The 18,369-nt window shown below is 41.8% G+C and overlaps 1 protein-coding gene across 2 annotated transcripts in view; it reads left to right on the forward strand.

Annotated features, from left to right (window-relative positions):
• LOC126281608 (protein kinase C, brain isozyme) overlaps nucleotides 1-18,369 on the forward strand; it is a 1,181,175-nt gene that overhangs the window by 969,170 nt on the left and 193,636 nt on the right. For both annotated transcript variants that reach the window (XM_049980720.1, XM_049980728.1), the window contains one exon: nucleotides 16,183-16,214. In XM_049980720.1, coding sequence (XP_049836677.1) covers nucleotides 16,183-16,214 — 32 coding nt within the window. The remainder of the gene's footprint in view (nucleotides 1-16,182; nucleotides 16,215-18,369) is intronic.

An 18,369-nucleotide genomic window follows, 5' to 3' on the forward strand; every position in this document is an offset into this window, starting at 1 on the left:
GAAAACCTAAATCAGGATGGCCGGAGACGGGATTGAACCGTCGTCCTCCCGAATGAGAGTCCAGTGTGCTAACCACTGCGCCACCTCCCTCGGTGCTAAATTTAAGGTTCAGCGCAACATTGCACGTGTTGAACCATGACAACCACATTATGAATACCTCGTTGTTGATTCATCTTTGCATTAGTATATTTTTAATTATACGTACGTTAGGTGTAGGGCTTTGCAATTTACGCATTTTAACTCTGCCGTAAGTAACTGTGTATCACGAAGCAAAAATTTGCCTTGCACTTGACAGAGTTTTTACATTTAACTGAAATTATAGGTCTGAGTTAAATGTACTGTAGTATAGTACTGGCTGTACCGTAGTAGACAAATTAAGAAGCAGCGACATCACGAAAGAATCGAACATTTTTATTGTAAGACACAAATTCGAAGACAATAGAAGAAAACTGGATGAATGTCTCGACTGAATGAACAGTGGTAGACTACCGTACAAAATCAGAAGTAATAGTCCTGTCGGTCGAAGAAGTCGCGGAAAGCCAGGCAACAGGGGGCACCGTAAAGAGCAAAAGCGTAATACTTAAAGTACAGAAGAAGAAGAAGAAGAAGAAGAAGAAGAAAAAGTACCGTTGTGATGGATTTATTTTAAGTCATACAATTGTCACATAATTCTGTAGTGATGGAGTTTAGTTAAGGCCTCATGTTGGAAGTTAATTAATGTTGATTACCTTTATTAATCATAAGAGAAAAGCTATTGAGTTCGGCAGTTGCAATTAATTATAGATTAAGAGACTAAAAGTATCAACTGCAGAAATATAAATAAAATACATTACAATCGCATATATTCAGAACTCTTCTGTTTTGAACATTAAGAGTTAATTTCAGTTATGCTTAACAAAATGGACTTGCGAATTAATTTGTGTCCTTCCATTACTACAATTAAAATATGAAAACAGTAACATCGCCTCACATTTTTGGGCAACAGTCATGAGATAAAGCTGAATAATATTTCCACCATATGAGTGCACAAACTTCAATGATTTAGGGCTCAAGCCATTATATAGTAGAATAGTATTGAGTATAATTAGACTTTGATGTATTTTGTTAACAAAGTCTAATTATACCCAACGTTGTTGTACTTGGTAGTGTCTTGAGACCGAAATTGTGATAGTAATATAAAATAAAGACGTTTGTACAGTCAAATGGCGCAAATATCATTCAACACAGTAACATCACCGTTGTAGTAATGAAAGTCTCTCAGATCCTTTGTCTTAGGCTTTAGTAATTATAAGGGGGAGTGAAATGAAAACCATACAGGTAAGAAAGTATGTAAATTGCCCATTATTTCAAAAGTAATCGTCAGAACTGTTGAGCCCTGAAGGAAGACATTCGTGACCGTCGATTTTCTTCGGACGAAGAAGTGCATGCCTGGCTACAATAATGCAGGCAGCCGCAAACACTGTTTTCTTAAAAGCATGTACCGTCTTGTCTCATAGTGGGATAAATGTTTTAATGCTTCTAAATTGCACGCAGCCCATTTATTCTTGTTTGAAACGCAATGTGCACTGAACTGGTAGTTCTACATTACTCATTTGTGCACCTACCACTTGTTGCAGCTTGTCACGTACAAATACCTTAGAACATGATCAGAAAACATTTGCTCTCTAGTGGTATTTTTGATTAATAATAAGAGTGAATTTAGGATGAACTGTGAAACTAACAACAATATTAAAAGTGAAATAATTTTTATATATATGCTATGCAACCCCCCATGGACCATGGACCTTGCCGTTGTTGGGGACCGAGCGAGGTGGCGCAGTGGTTAGACACTGGACTCGCATTCGGGAGGACGACGGTTCAATCCCGCGTCCAGCCATCCTGATTAAGGTTTTCCGTGATTTCCCTAAATCGCTCCAGGCAAATGCCGGGATGGTTCCTTTCAAAGGGCACGGCCGACTTCCTTCCCTAGTACGATGAGACCGATGACCTCGCTGTCTGGTCTTCCCCAAAACAACCCAACCCAACGCGTTGGTGGGGAGACTTGCGTGCCTCTCTTGAGAGGCCAGGCAAACGTGTGGTTCCTGAAGAGGGGCAGCAGCCTTTTCAGTAGTTGCAGGGGCAACAGTGTGGATGATTGACTGATCTGGCCTTGTAACAATAACCAAAACGGCCTTGCTGTGCTGGTACTGCGAACGGCTCAAAGCAAGGGGAAACAACGGCCGTAATTTTTCCCGTGTGCATGCAGCTTTACTGTATGATAAAATGATGATGGCGTCCTTTTGGGTAAAATATTCCGGAGGAAAAATAGTCCCCCATTCGGATCTCCGGGCGGGGACTACTCAAGAGGATGTCGTTATCAGGAGAAAGAAAACTGCCGTTCTACGGATCGGAGCGTGGAATGTCAGATCCCTTAATCGGGCAGGTAGGTTAGAAAATTTAAAAAGGGAAATGGATAGGTTAAAGTTAGATATAGTGGGAATTAGTGAAATTCGGTGGCAGGAGGAAGAAGACTTCTGGTCAGGTGACTACAGGGTTATAAACACAAAATCAAATAGGGGTAATGCAGGAGTAGGTTTAATAATGAATAGGAAAATAGGAATGCGGGTAAGCTACTACAAACAGCATAGTGAACGCATTATTGTGGCCAAGATAGATACGAAGCCCACACCTACTACAGTAGTACAAGTTTATATGCCAACTAGCTCTGCAGATGACGAAGAAATTGAAGAAATGTATTATCAAATAAAAGAAATTATTCAGATAGTGAAGGGTGACGAAAATTTAATAGTCTTGCGTGACTGGAATTCGGCAGTAGGAAAAGGGAAAGAAGGAAACGTAATAGGTGAATATGGATTGGGGCTAAGACATGAAAGAGGAAGCCGCCTGGTAGAATTTTGCACAGAGCACAACTTAATCATAGTTAATACTTGGTTTAAGAATAATGAAAGAAGGTTGTATACATGGAAGAACCCTGGAGATACTAAAAGGTATCAGATAGATTATATAATGGTAAGACAGAGATTTAGGAACCAGGTTTTAAATTGTAATATATTTCCAGGGGCAGATGTAGACTCTGACCACAATCTATTGGTTATGACCTGTAGATTAAAACTGAAGAAACTGCAAAAAGTAGGGAACTTTAGGAGATATGACCTTGATAAACTGAAAGAACCAGAGGTTGTACAGAGTTTCAGGGAGAGCGTAAGGGAACAATTGACAGGAATGGGGGAAAGAAATACAGTAGAAGAAGAATGGGTAGCTTTGAGGGATGAAGTAGTGAAGGCAGCAGATAATCAAGTAGGTAAAAAGACGAGGGCTAGTGGAAATCCTTGGGTAACAGAAGAAATATTGAATTTAATTGATGAAAGGAAAAAATATAAAAATGCAGTAAATGAAGCAGGCAAAAAGGAATTCAAAAATGAGATCGACAGGAAGTGCAAAATGGCTAAGCAGGGATGGCTAGAGGACAAATGTAAGGATGTAGAGGCTTATCTCACTGGGGTAAGATAGATACTGCCTACAGGAAAATTAAAGAGACCTTTGGAGATAAGAGAACCCCTTGTATGAACATCAAGAGCTCAATGGAAACACAGTTCTAAGCAAAGAAGGGAAAGCAGAAAGGTGGAAGGAGTATATAGAGGGTCTATACAAGGGCGATGTACTGGAGGACAATATTATGGAAATGGAAGAGGATGTGGATGAAAATGAAATGGGAGATACGATACTGAGTGAAGAGTTTGACAGAGCACTGAAAGACCTGAGTCGAAACAAGGCCCCCAGAGTAGACAACATTGCATTGGAACTACTGACGGCCTTGGCAGAGCCAGTCATGACAAAACTCTACCTTCTGGTGAACAAGATGTATGAAACAGGCGAAATACCCGCAGACTTCAAGAAGAATATAATAATTCCAATCCCAAAGAAAGCAGGTGTTGACATATGTGAAAATTACCGAGCAATCAGTTTAATAAGCCACAGCTGCAAAATACTAACACAAATTCTTTACAGACGAATGGAAAAACTAGTAGAAGCCGACCTCGGGGAAGGTCAGTTTGGATTCCGTAGAAATGTTGGAACACGTGAGGCAATACTGACCTTACGACTTACCTTAGAAGAAAGATTAAAGAGATGCAAACCTACGTTTCTAGCATTTGTAGACTTAGAGAAAGCTTTTGACAATGTTGACTGGAATACTCTTTTTCAAATTCTAAAGGTGGCAGGGGTAAAATACAGGGAGCGAAAGGCTATTTATAATTTGTACAGAAACCAGATGGCAGTAATAAGAGTCGAGGGGCATGAAAGGGAAGCAGTGGTTGGAATGGGAGTGAGACAGGATTGTAGCCTCTCCCCGATGTTATTTAATCCGTATATAGCAAGCAGTAAAGGAAACAAAAGAAAAATTCGGGTTAGGTATTAAAATCCATGGAGAAGAAATAAAAACTTTGAGGTGTGCCGATGATATTGTAATTCTGTCAGAGACAGCAAAGGACTTGGAAGAGCAGTTGAACGGAATGAACAGTGTCTTGAGAGGAGGATATAAGATGAACATCAACAAAAGCAAAACGAGGATAAAGGAATGTAGTCAAATTAAGTCGGGTGATGCTGAGGGTATTAGATTAGGAAATTAGACACTTAAAGTAGTAAAGGAGCAAAATAACTGATGATGGTCGAAGTAGAGAGGATATAAATTGTAGACTGGCAATGGGAAGGAAAGCGTTTCTGAAGAAGAGAAATTTGTTAGCATCAAGTATAGATTTAAGTGTGAGGAAGTCATTTCTGAAAGTATTTGTGTGGAGTGTAGCCATGTATGGAAGTGAAACATGGACGATAAATAGTTTGGACAAGAAGAGAACAGAAGCTTTCGAAATGTGGTACTACAGAAGAATACTGAAGATTAGATGGGTAGATCACATAACTAATGGGGAAGTATTGAATAGGATTGGGAAGAAGAGAAGTTTGTGGCACAACTTGACCAGAAGAAGGGATCGGTTGGTAGGACATGTTCTGAGGCATCAAGGGATCACCAATTTAGTATTGGAGGGCAGCGTGGAGGGTAAAAATCGTAGAGGGAGACCAAGAGATGAATACACTAAGCAGATTCGGAAGGATGTAGGTTGCAGTAGGTACTGGGAGATGAAGCTTACACAGGATAGAGTAGCATGGAGAGCTGCATCAAACCAGTCTCAGGACTGAAGACCACAACAATGCAACCCTATGTAGAGTTCAGAAAGGATTTTTTATTTTGGTGCAAATATCTGTAAGAGGTTGTCCGCAGAAATCAGGCAGGAAATTGGAAATCCCCAGATATCCGAAAATAAAGACAGAGCATGTCTTCTAAATCACTCCTAAAATTTATCGGAACATTTTGACTCTTGCTTTGAAATAATAAACAGTTTACTTACATATTTTTACAAATGTGTTGTTTTCATTTGACTACCCCTTATTTTGCTCTTGATAAAAATGGAATGCACTGTGACTGTCACTGTGCTTAATTACGTGTCTTTGGCAGACAGGCGTCGTGGTAGCATGTGCTGCTAAAGCTGCATGTATGTGGCCCAAGATGTAGTGGCGTTAGCGAAAACGAACCCCACCGACTACCCCCACAAAAGTCTCAAGTGACCTGCAGGCAGTAGTGCACACGCCTTTACCTACGAAACTCCGTGGAAGATTAAAACTGTGTGCAGACCGAAACTCGAACTCGGGAAAGTAGGAGACGAGGCACTGGCCGAAGTAAAGCTGTCAGATCGTAGAGCACTTGCCTCGCGAAAGGCAAAAGTCCGGAGTTCGAGTCTCGGTCCGGCACACAGTTTTAACCTGCCAGGAAGTTTCATATCAGCGCACACTCCGCTGTAGAATGAAAATCTCATTCTGGCTCTCCATACCTCTGGCGGCCAAGCGTTTCTTATGATGTCATTGAGAATTTAACTCGAAGGAATACAACGTTTGAGTTGTGACTCAATCTGCATAAACTTCATTCTTTTCAGCAGAATAAGCTCAAAGTAATACGTATACGAGGGTGATTTAATAAATGTGGTAATTTTCTGTGAAATAATGGAACATTTTTAAGCGCCTTGATGGTTGGTAAGCTTGATTATTCCATGGATGGTATAAGGAATATCAACAATGTACGGCATACAGTTAATTGCTGGCAGCCGTCTGAATTGCTCAGTGTGTTGACTGCGTTTGAAAATGGAGAGAGTCGAGTTTCGAGCTGTTCTTAAACATTTTCATTTGAAGCGCGGGACTGCCTTAGAAATAAAAGCAGAATGGGATGATGTTTATGAGGATTCTGCACCATTATTGCAGAACATTTGCTTTTGGATGAATGAATTTAAACTTGGAAGCGCGAGCACCGAAGGCAAAGCGCGTTCAGTGCGTGCAATTGAGATCACCACAAGGGAAAGCCATTTACAAAGTCCATGATATGGGGAATGCAAGACCGTCGAATAAAAGTTAGTGAAATTGCTGAGACAGTCGGTATCTCAGCTGACCAATTGCATAATATGCTGAACAAAGAATTGGCTATGAAGAAGCTCTGTGCGAAATGGGTGCCGCGATTAATCACAGTCGACCAGAAGCGTATCTTGCACAACATTTTAACACAATTCTGGGTGATGTTTAACCGTAGTCCGTAAGACTTTCTCCGTCGATTTGTGACTGTTGATGAAACCTGGATCTATCATTACACACCAGAGTCAAAACGGCAGTATATACAAAAAAAAGAGGCTGCTGAAATTGCACTAAATAAGGTAAATACCATTTTGTCAGCTGGTGAAATATGGCCATTGTTGTTTTGGTATTCCAGTAATACCCATGGATTAATCGGATAAAGGCATAATTATAACTGGGCCCCGTTATGCTTCATTGTTGGATCGTTTGAAACTTAGGTTGACCGAAAAAAAATCAAGGTTCCCAGCAAAGAAGTGCTCTTTCACCAGGATAATGCACCATCTCACCCGTCAGCGATAACAGTGGCAAAAAATGCAGAAATGGGGCTTTGAATTGGTTCCGTATCCTCGATTTTCACCACACTTAGCCCTGAGTGACTTCTTCCTCTTCCCTACGTTGAGACTTTGGCTTGCTGGGAAGAAATTTTCATCAAATGAGGAAGTAATAGATTGCAGTCAATGTGTATAAGTTTGACAGAACGTATTTTTCCGATGGGATGAAAAAGCTGGAGGATCGCTGAAGTAAGTGTATCTCCCTCAGATAAGACTCAGGAAGTAAGGTGAGCTGTTTACGAAACCAGCATTTTTTCCCCTTTTTTTTTACCAGACTTCTCAAACGATCCTCGTACGTCCCTTAAGCCGTCGGCACACGGACCGTGCTGTCGAACGTTAACGTTGAGCGTGCCAAGTTCAACGTGCTAATAAGTTCAACGTGCGGTTGAACGCTCAGGAACAATGCGACTTAAGCATACGGTACGCGGGCCCCAACGTGGTATACGCGATCCCAACGCACTCAAGCGGCAGTTGTGGAATATTTCTAGTTCGTAAATCACACTGTTTACCCAGCAGGCGCTCCTAAAATTCTCACGCTAGCTTCATTAAAATGCACATTTCCTCCACTGTTCATATCCTAGTCACGTTGTTCTATATGTAATACACACAAATAAAAATTTAGATAACGATGTACATGTTTTAAGACAAAAAGGACACAGGCTTACAAAAGTTCCATTACAAACAATGTGACACAAATTTGCAATAGTTCTCCACGTAAGATAAACACTATTTTATCTTTCCCACTTGTTAGTAAAACCTTAAGGTCATTCTTACTTGATCACTGTTCCTACCCAGTAGAAGAATCTTTACAACATGTAAATTACGAAACACAAAAGAAAAAGGAACAAAACATCTTTATACAAGTAGCGCAAGCTGTCCTGTAGATTAAGCCAATCGAACATACTCACTCCTCAAAAAATACTGTTCATACTTTACTTTGCTCATTTATTTAATGAATACTGGTACACAGCCACTGCTTTGATTATAATGTTTATGTTAAAATGCAGAACCACCACACTCTCAAACTGTAGGTTCCCTCAAACACCTCCATTTTCCTGCATTTATTAATTTCTGTTTATCTTATTGATATTGCTTAAGTTCCTTATGAATTCTGTATTTATATTGACAACTGTCTCTTCTTTTTTAATTGGTTGTGTATCACTCTCCATGTGTCATACCTCTTGATGCTGCCTTGTCTAGTACTAATTTTATCTTATTTTATCAGTTTTGTTTATTAATAGAAACTGTTATGTAGGCATGCTATTCCTATTTTGTGCTAAAGGTTGTCCTGTCATCCCCGTTGTTATTTATGTACTGTTCAGTTCTTACTATTTCATTGCAAAGATGTTACTTACTGTATGTTTCTACTTCACTCTAGATGCATTACTTCTCTTCCAATGTTGCCTGATAACATTGAACTTCTTTGGTGATAATACTCAGTAAATGTCCGAAGATGGCCTTGTAAGCCGAAAACCGGTTAGCAATAAAAGTAATATTGTAGAACAAAAGCAAACTGGTGCTTTTCATTTACTATTATGATGTTGTCCTACCAAGAACCGACGGAAGATTCTGTTAATATTAACCTATTGACTTATATTAATCAAATATTTTTCGAGTCAATCACATTTTCGAAAATCTACATCTACATCCATACTCCGAAAGCCACCTGACGGTGTGTGGCGGAGGGTACCTTGAGTACCTCTATCGGTTCTCCCTTCTATTCCAGTCTCGTATTGTACGTGGAAAGAAGGATTGTCGGTATGCTTCTGTGTGGGCTCTAACCTCTCTGATTTTATCCTCGTGGTCTCTTCGCGAGATATACGTAGGAGGGAGCAATATACTGCTTGACTCTTCGGTGAAGGTATGTTCTCGAAACTTCAACAAAAGTCGGTACCGAGCTACTGAGCGTCTCTCCTGCAGTCTTCCACTGGAGTTTATCTATCATCTCCGTAACGCTTTCGCAATTACTAAATGATCCTGTAACGAAGCGCGCTGCTCTCCGTTGGATCTTCTCTATCTCTTCTATCAACCCTACCTGGTGCGGATCCCACACTGCTGAGCAGTATTCAAGCAGTGGGCGAACAAGCGTACTGTAACCTATTTCCTTTGTTTTCGGATTGCATTTCCATAGGGTCCTTCCAATGACTCTCAGTCTGGCATCTGCTTTACCGACGATCGTTCCATTTTAAATCACTCCTAATGCCTACTCCCAGATAATTTATGCAATTAACTGCTTCCAGTTGCTGACCTGCTATTTTGTAGCTAAATGATAAGGGATCTATCTTTCTATGTATTCGCAGCACATTGCACTTGTCTACATTGAGATTCAATTGCTATTCCCTGCACCATGCGTCAATTCGCTGTAGATCCTCATGCATTTCAGCACAATTTTCCATTGTTACAACCTCTCGATACACCACAGCATCATCTGCAAAAAGCCCTGGTGAACTTCCGATGTCATCCACCAGGTCGTTTATGTATATTGTGAATAGCAACGGTCCTATGACACTCCCCTGCGGCACACCTGAAATCACTCTTACTTCGGAAGACTTCTCTCCATTGAGAATGACATGCTGCGTTCTGTTATCTAGGAACTCCTCAAGCCAATCACACAATTGGCTGATAGTCCATATGCTCTTACTTTGTTCATTAAATGACTGTGGGGAACTGTATCGAACGCCTTGTGGAAATCAAGAAACATGGCATCTACCTGTGAACCCGTGTCTATGGCCCTCTGAGTCTCGTGGACGAATAGCGCGAGCTGTGTTTCACACGACAGTCTTTCTCGAAATCCATGCTGATTCCTACAGAGTAGATTTCTAGTCTCCAGAAAAGTCATTATACTCGAACATAATATGTGTTCCAAAATTCTACAACTGATCGACGTTAGAGATATAGGTCTATAGTTCTGCAGATCTGTTAGACGTCCCTTCTTGAAAACGGGGATGACCTGTGCCCTTTTCCAATCCTTTGGAACGTTACGCTCTTAGAGAGACCTGCGGTACACCGCTGCAAGAAGGGGAGCAAGTCCTTCGTGTACTCTGTGTAAAATCGAACTGGTATCCCATCAGGTCCAGCGGCCTTTCCTCTTTCGAGCGATTTTAATTGTTTCTCTATCCCTGTGTGATCTATTTCGATATCTACCACTTTGTCATCTGTGCGACAATCTAGAGAAGGAACTACAGTGCAGTCTTCCTCTGTGAAACAGCTTTGGTAAAAGACATTTAGTATTTCTGCCTTTAGTCTGTCATCTTCTGTTTCAGTACCATTTTGGTCACAGAGTGTCTAGACATTTTGTTTTGATCCACCTGCCGCTTAGACATAAAACCAAAATTTCTTAGGATTTTCTGCCAAGTCAGTACATATAACTTTACTTTCGAATTCATTGAATGCCTCTCGCATAGCCCTGCTCACACTACATTTCGCTTCGCGTAATTTTTGTTTGTCTGCAATGCTTTGGCTATGTTTGTTTGCTGTGAAGTTCCCTTTGCTTCCGCAGCAGTTTTCTAACTCGGTTGTTGTACCACGGTATAACTGTACCTGGATTAGTGTCTAACACCTTTCGGAATTGTTGTTGTATCCTACAATTCGGCGCGTAATACCGAAGCGCCGGTGTAGTGGAAAAGAGGCCCACTGGTTGAATTGCCCGGAGCTGTGCGGCCCACGCCGTGGCGTGACTGGCCGGACGGAGGCGGGGCTGTACCTAACCTCTGTGCGGTTGGCCACCGTGCTAACGGAGCAAGCTGTGACGTAACAGGGCCTCCGCTAATGGAGGTAACTAAGTTGCCGGCAAGTTGCCCCCGGGCGCTGTTGCCTGCTGGGAGGTGTCGGGCCGTACCGCCGCTAGCTGGACCTCTCTCACACCTCCACTGTCGCGCACTGCGACCCGACAGGGCGTGAAGGGAGGACAATTAGCCCCTACAGCCGTCGGCACACGGACCGTGCTGTCGAACGTTAACGTTGAGCGTGTCAAGTTCAGCGTGGTGCTGGACGCTCAGGAACGATGCGACTTGTGCATACGGTACGTGGGCCCCAACGTGGTATACGCGATCATAACGCACTCCAGCGGCACTTGAGGGATGTTTCTAGTTCTTAAATCAACGGGCGCGCGTAAAATTCCCACGTTAGCTCTATTAAAACGCACATTTCCTCCATCGTCCATGTCCAGTCAATAAGGACACAGGTTTATAAAAGTTCCATTGCAAACAGTGCGGTACAAATTTGGAATATTTCTCCACATAAGACATACCTTATTTCATCATTCCCACATTTTAGTACAACCCCAAGACCAGTCTTACTTGATCACTGTTCCTACCCAGTAGCCGATTCTTGGCAACATGTGAATTACGAAGAGTAAAAGAAAAAGGAGCAAAATATCTTTATACAAGTAGCGCTAGCTGTCCTGTAGATTAAGCCAATCGAACAAAGTCACCCCTCAAAAAAAGGCGAACTTATATTTACGTAACATCAAATATTATATGATATATTAAACTAAAGTATCAGAACCTAATAAAAACGCGAATGTTAGGAAAAAAATTGGAAGTGTTAGGACACGAACCACTGCACCAAAAAAAGACTCATTACTGGACAGAGACGCTATCCATTACGCTAAAGAAAAACCAATAGCTTCAAATTAATCATGTTGTGTTACGACTGGCTAAAAACGTTAATCGTAGATAATTATGTTATTAATTCAAATTTATCTAACAAATTGTACCAAGAAAAATGCGTTTTGGATGGCTCTAGTGTGTGTCGCTGCCTTCAAATAGCCTACTCACATAATATGCAAGTTACAATAATTATTTTGCTACGAATATGATGTTTCTTGTTATTTTATTGGAACGAATGACAACTAACAACGGGTTTTCCAGTGAATCTCAATTTGCTGGTGCTCATTAACGACATATATACATATAGGCTTGAAATGAATGCCAATATGACTCCTCACAACTCTGTACTCAAGGGAGACGGCGTGCGTGTGACGTAGGTGCCGTTGCGCCATCTGATTGGTAAACGTTCAGACGCACGCTCAGAATATCTGACATGCCACATATTGCTCTGCACATTCGGGAAGACTCCCGAACCTGCGATTCCACGCTATGACGTCAGAAACTCGGCACGCTCAACGTTCGACAGCACGGTCCGTGTGCCAACGGCTTAACGTTAGCGCCAATGGCCTAACAGGGTAAATTGGCGCCCGGGGCAAAATTAGACTTCACCCTCCCTCCTTTCAACGTCCTCCTTTTTGTTTAATCCACAACCTACTTGAATGCGCCAATAAACCAAAACGGTATTGTACGGAAGAAAAATTGAAAGTCTGGAATTCTTCGATTACCTATTCCGACGAGATGTTGCCAAATTACCACTTCCGTGCTCCAGACGAAACGAACCGTCAAAACTTTTAAGTTGTTTTGGAACTGTAATGAGCCAAAGCTTAAATAATAATCAGTTATTACTTGTTACGATTTAGCTGCTCTTACCGCGAACAACGAACGAAGCAGACCAAGTCCATCGAGCCAAATTTGTTCGATAGATGCTCTGAGCTACGAAAGAAGGAGCTTAAGTTTGCCGAAGGATCCGGCGCAGATAGCAACGCAACAGAGAATGGCGGCGTGATTTGGACGTCTACTCTTAAATTCGGAAAGTCACTTTCGTCACTCTATTTCACTGTGAACTACAATAGGTGTTCTGATTTCGATAATTGATGGAACAACTGTTCGGCAGCTCAGGTACTACATAGCAAGGAAAGCATACAGACAAGCAGTACTCGAGAACTGGTCCAATGAGCGTTTTGTAACGCAAATATTTCGTGGTGGAATTAAGTTTCAGTAATATTCTTTCAACGAATCTTAGACTGTCACCTACTTTCGTTGCGACCAGTTACATGTGCTCATTCTGCTATAGACCGTTGTGGACGGCTAGGATTACGTTTTTGTCTCTTTCGACTGGTCTATTTCCGGTCGTGTTATGGACAACAATGGCTCTTACTGCATCATTTTATTGCTGTGGTCTTGTTACGTGGTCTGATGCACCTCTCCATGCTAGGCAATCCTGTGCAAGCCTCTTCATCTCCGGATGATTACTGCAACCTTCGTCCGTTTGAACATGCTTACTGTATTCGAGCCTTGAGCTCCCTCTACAATTTCTGCCACCCAAACTACAGAATTGACGACGACTCCCTAGATGACTCAGAAGCTGTTCTATAAACCGGTTCCTTTTTTAGTCAAACTGTCCACAAATTTCTTTTCCTTTTTTTTTTTCAGCCCGATGCAGCACCACCTCATTAGTTACGCGATCTACCCAGCTAATCTTCTGTATTCTCCCATAACACCATGTTCCAAAAGTTGGTATTCTCTTAACAGTTTATCGTCCACATTTCACTTCTGTATGAAGATACATTCCAGACAAATACTTTCAGGAAAGATTATCTAACATTTAAATGTATATCCGATGTTAACAATTTCTCTTTTTCATTAACGCTTCATCAACTATTGCCTGTCTACATTTTACGTTCCCTGCACTGCGGCCATCACCAGTTATTTTGCTGCGCAAGCAGCAAAACTCGTAGACAACTTTTTATGCCTCATTTCCTAATCTTTCCCCCAGAATCGCCTGATTTAATTCGACAACGTTCCATTGCTCTTATTTCCTGTCTTACATCTTATAACCTCTTTTTCAAGACACTACGCATTTTGTTAAACTGCTCTTTCAAGCCGTTTGCCATCTATGACGGAAATAAAATATTATCGGCAAATCACTAACCTGTAATTCTCTGTCTACATTTCTCCACGGTTTCCGTCAAAGCTTGACAAGTGCACAAATTGAATAAAACTGAGGACGGGCTACATTCCTCTCATGCCCTGTCAGCTACTACTTTCTTTTAATGTCCTTCGATTCTTGTAGTTACAGTCTGGCTTTTGCACAAGTGTGAATAACCTTTTGCTCCCTTTATTTTATCCGTGCTACTTTCAGAATTTCAATGGGTGTTGTCCAGTCAACATTCTGGAATGATTTAGACAAATCTAAAAATGCTCTAAATGCAAGTTTTTAGTTTTTTTTTTTCTTCTAACTTCTAAGATAAGTCGTAAGGTAAGTTTTTCCTCACGTATTTCTACGTTTCCCCAACGTCAGCCTGTATCAGTTATTCCATTCTTATACAAAGATACTTTTCAACTGATACTTCGGTCAGCGGCTGCGTTTTACGAAATCGGCATTATTATATTCTTCTTGAATTTTGTAGGTGTTTCGCCTGTCTCATATATCTTGCATCTTAGTACTGGTTGTCCATCTGAGCTCTTGATATTCATACATCTGCTTCTCTTTTCACAAAAAGCGTCTTTAATTTTCTTGTAAGCGGTATCCATGTTTCTCGTAGTGAAATATCCTTTTAAATCATTACATTTGTTCTCCAGCTATACCAGATTAGCCGTTGTGTGCTCTGTGAATCTTTTGTCTACTGGTTCTCATCTTTTTCGCTCTTCGATCCTCTGCTGCTTCCACTATTTCATCTCTTAAATTTACCCATTCGTCTTCTGTCGTACTCCTTTCACCTTTTGTAGTAAATCACTGCCTAGTGTTCCTTCTGAAATTCTCAACAACCTCTTGCCCTTTCAACTTCTCCAGGTACCATCTCCTTAATTTCTTACCAATTTCCAGTTTTTTTAGTTTTAATTTACATTTCATAACCAATAAATTGTAGACAGAGTCCACATCTGCGCCTGGAAATGTCTTGCAACTTAAAACCTAAAGACAGTATAGGTTTTCGAATACGTGCATAAATCCGATGATCCTTTATAAAATCGGGAACGACACGCGCATCCTTGCAATCGCTCGGAAACGTCTCTAAAAAATTAACACAGTTGGAAATGTCTCTTTGTCAGACAGCGAATTAAATGCTCATCTTCTCCCAGTTATCCATCTTTTTGTTCTTGTTTTTCAATCAATGGTACAATTTTCTTTCCTCCTCTCTACATGACTTGTGTTTCTATTACTGTCGTCTTCCTTGCTCCCCCCCCCTTTCCCATTCCTTTTCTCACGTCCTTTATTTCAGGTATCAACAATTACAATCTACCTGCCTGAAATTTACCTTAAATATTTTACTTCTCACAGACGAATATAAAGTGTTTTGACTGTTGTAGCTATTGATGTTTCTTCTGTTTATTGTAACTATTTCCAGTTATTGTATTCCTTGTTAGATGTAAGATCTCTTAAAACGTGTTCGTAATTAATGTAATGTTTAACACGAAAAATGCGTGGTTGCACATGAGAGATGGTCTGATGGTCCTAATCTTTCCAGGGCACAAAAAGTAATACACAAGAAGTGTTTTGACCTCATCAAGAAGTTTTGAAAAATAGTAGGCCCCATGTATACAGAATGTTTTTTCTTTATTGAGATAAATATACTTTTTAATCGCTGTTTCTTAGGTACGTGTATAAGATGCCCTTTGGTCAGAAACTTCGAGTAAAGAAGGGCAGCACCAAGGGTCACAGATTTGTTGGATCCACGGGAGATCGTCACGAAGATGCTGAAGAATCTGAAGTGACGGACGCCTGGAGATAGACGAAGACTAACCGGAGAAACCAAGCTTCTAGAACCAGTGTTAAATGAGGAATGTATGACGTGTTACAGCCCCCTATATGTAGCCGCGGAGGGATCGCGAGTAAAGGACTAGACTATCTACAGAAGGAAATTTAAGCAGTCGTTCTCTCCGTGCTCCATTCGCACAAGGGACGGAAGGAAAACCTACTGTGCGTTTCAGTGGAAAGTACCCTTTGCCATACACTTAACTTATGTAAAGAATGGTTGTGGATGTAGATACAGAAATTTATCACAAGTATCAGTCTGCCCATGCCATATGGCCTCTGTTGTTCCAGTAACGCAGTACCCATTGGATCTCGCGGTATATCTTCATTGGAATATTTCTTCTTTTCACCCTAATAAACATTACACGTACAGTTCTTTCGAAAGGTTTAGATTGCCTTGTAGCGAGTCGGGTTTTATATTTGCTATGAAATTAGTTGGCCGCTTGATTCTGTTTAATATTCAGCAAATGGCTGCACTCGCAATTTTTTTATTTGGCTGTGTAATAGTCTTCCACTAATACTTTCCATCCTTACAAATTTCCTTTTCCGTCCATTCTTTGTCAGCTGAGACTAATGCTGGCTTTTTTTCTGCTTACAGGGGCTTCGGCAAGCAAGGTTTCCAGTGTCAAGGTAAGCACGCGTCGCCTGCCTGCGCCGTCCGCTTTATCTTCTTTATTTGCCTTGTTTAATTGGCATTTAGACAAAATCGACGGGACGCATTGTTTACAGTCTGCCTTAGCTGAAACTGTTCAAAAATGCAAACACGACAGCGCGAAAGACTTCTGAGAAGCCAGGGGAGTAAGTAAGTATGCAGCACTTACAAGGCGCCTCTTCGACCGATTCATGTATTTGGAGTCCTTACCAAATAGAACTGATAGGAGCGATAGAGAAGATCCAACGAAGAGCGGCTCTTTCCATCACGGGTCGTCTAGTCAGCACGAGAGCGTTACGGAGATATTCAACAAACTACACTACTGGCCATTCAAATTGCTACACCACCAGGATGACGTGCTACAGACGCGAAATTTAACCGACAGGAAGACGATGCTGTGCTATGCAAATTATTAGCTTTTCAGAGCATTCACACAAGGTTGGCGCCGGTGGCGACACCTACAACGTGCTACCATGAGGAAAGTTTCCAACCTATTTCTCATACACCAACAGCAGTTGACCGGCGTTGCCTGGTGAAACGTTGTTGTGATGGCTCGTGTAAGGAGGAGAAATGCGTACCATCACGTTTCCGACTTTGATAAAGGTCGGAGTGTAGCCTATCGCGATTGCGGTTTAGCGTATCGCAACATTGCTACTCGCGTTGGTCGAGATCCAATGACTGTTAGCAGAATATGGGATCGGTGGGTTCAGAAGGGTAATACGGAACGCCGTGTTGGATCCCAATGGCCTCATATCACTAGCAGTCGAGATGACAGGCATCTTATCCGCATGGCTGTAACGGATCGTGCAGCCACGCCTCGATCCCTGAATCAACAGCTGGGGAAATTTGCAAGACAACAACCATCTCCACGAACAGTTCGACGACATTTGCAGCAGCATGGACTATCAGCTCGAAGACCGTGGCTACGGTTACCCTTAACGCTGCATCACAGACAGGAGCGACTGCGATGGTGTACTCGACGACGAACGTGGGTGCACGAATGGCAAAACGTCATTTTTTGTGATGGATCCAGGTTCTGTTTACAGCATCATGATGATCGCATCCGTGTTTGGCGACATCGCGGTGAACGCACATTGGAAGGGTGTATTAGTCATCACCATACTGGCATATCACCTGACGTGATGGTATGGGGTGCCATTTGTTACACATCTCGGCGACCTCTTGGTCCCATTGACGGCACTTTGAACAGTGAACGTTACATTTCAGATGTGTTACGACCCGTGGCTCTACTCTTCATTCGATCCCTGCGAAACCCTACATTTCAGCAGGATAATGCACGACCGCATGTTGCAGGTCCTGTACGGGCCTTTGTGGGTACAGAAAATGGTCGACTGTTGCCCTAGTGAGCACATTCTCCAGATCTCTCACCAACTGATCTCTCACCAATTGAATACGTCTGTTCTATGGTGGTCGAACAACTGGCTCGTCACAATAGGCCAGCCACTACTCTTGATGAACTGTGGTATCGTTTTGAAGCTGTATGGGAAGCTGTATCTGTACACGCCATCCAAGCTCTATTTGACTCAATGCCCAGGCGTATCAAGACCGTTATTACGGCCAGAGGTGGTTGTTCTGGGCACTGAATTCTCAGGAAGTATGCACCCAAATTGCGTGAAAATGTAATCACGTGTCATTTCTAGTATAATATATTTGTCCAATGTATACCCGTTTATCATCTGCATTTCTTCTTGGTGCAGCAATTTTAATGGCCAGTAGTCTACATTGGCAGACGTTACAACAGAGGCGTTGTGCATCACGAGAGATTTACTATTGAAATGTAGAGAGACCCGGACAACATATTACTCCCATATACGTCTCACGTAACGACCATGAGGAGAAAATTCGAGAAATTAGAGCCAATACAGAGGCTTACCGACAATTATTCTTCCCACGTGCTATTCGGTAGTTGAAGTGGGTTGGAGGGCTCAGTTAGCGGTGCAAAAAGTATCCTCCGCCACACGCCATTAGGTGGCATGCGGAGGGTGGTGTAGCTGTAGAAGGTGTCTCAAAACCTCGGCGTCAAAATTGCAGACATGATGAAGGTTCCTAAACTTAGTAAGTTATGATTATAAACGAATATTGTTTCTGCACACAAACAGCTTTAACCTTAAA

The sequence above is a fragment of the Schistocerca gregaria genome, chromosome 1 (assembly GCF_023897955.1).
Source record: "Schistocerca gregaria isolate iqSchGreg1 chromosome 1, iqSchGreg1.2, whole genome shotgun sequence".
Lineage (NCBI taxonomy): Eukaryota > Metazoa > Arthropoda > Insecta > Orthoptera > Acrididae > Schistocerca > Schistocerca gregaria.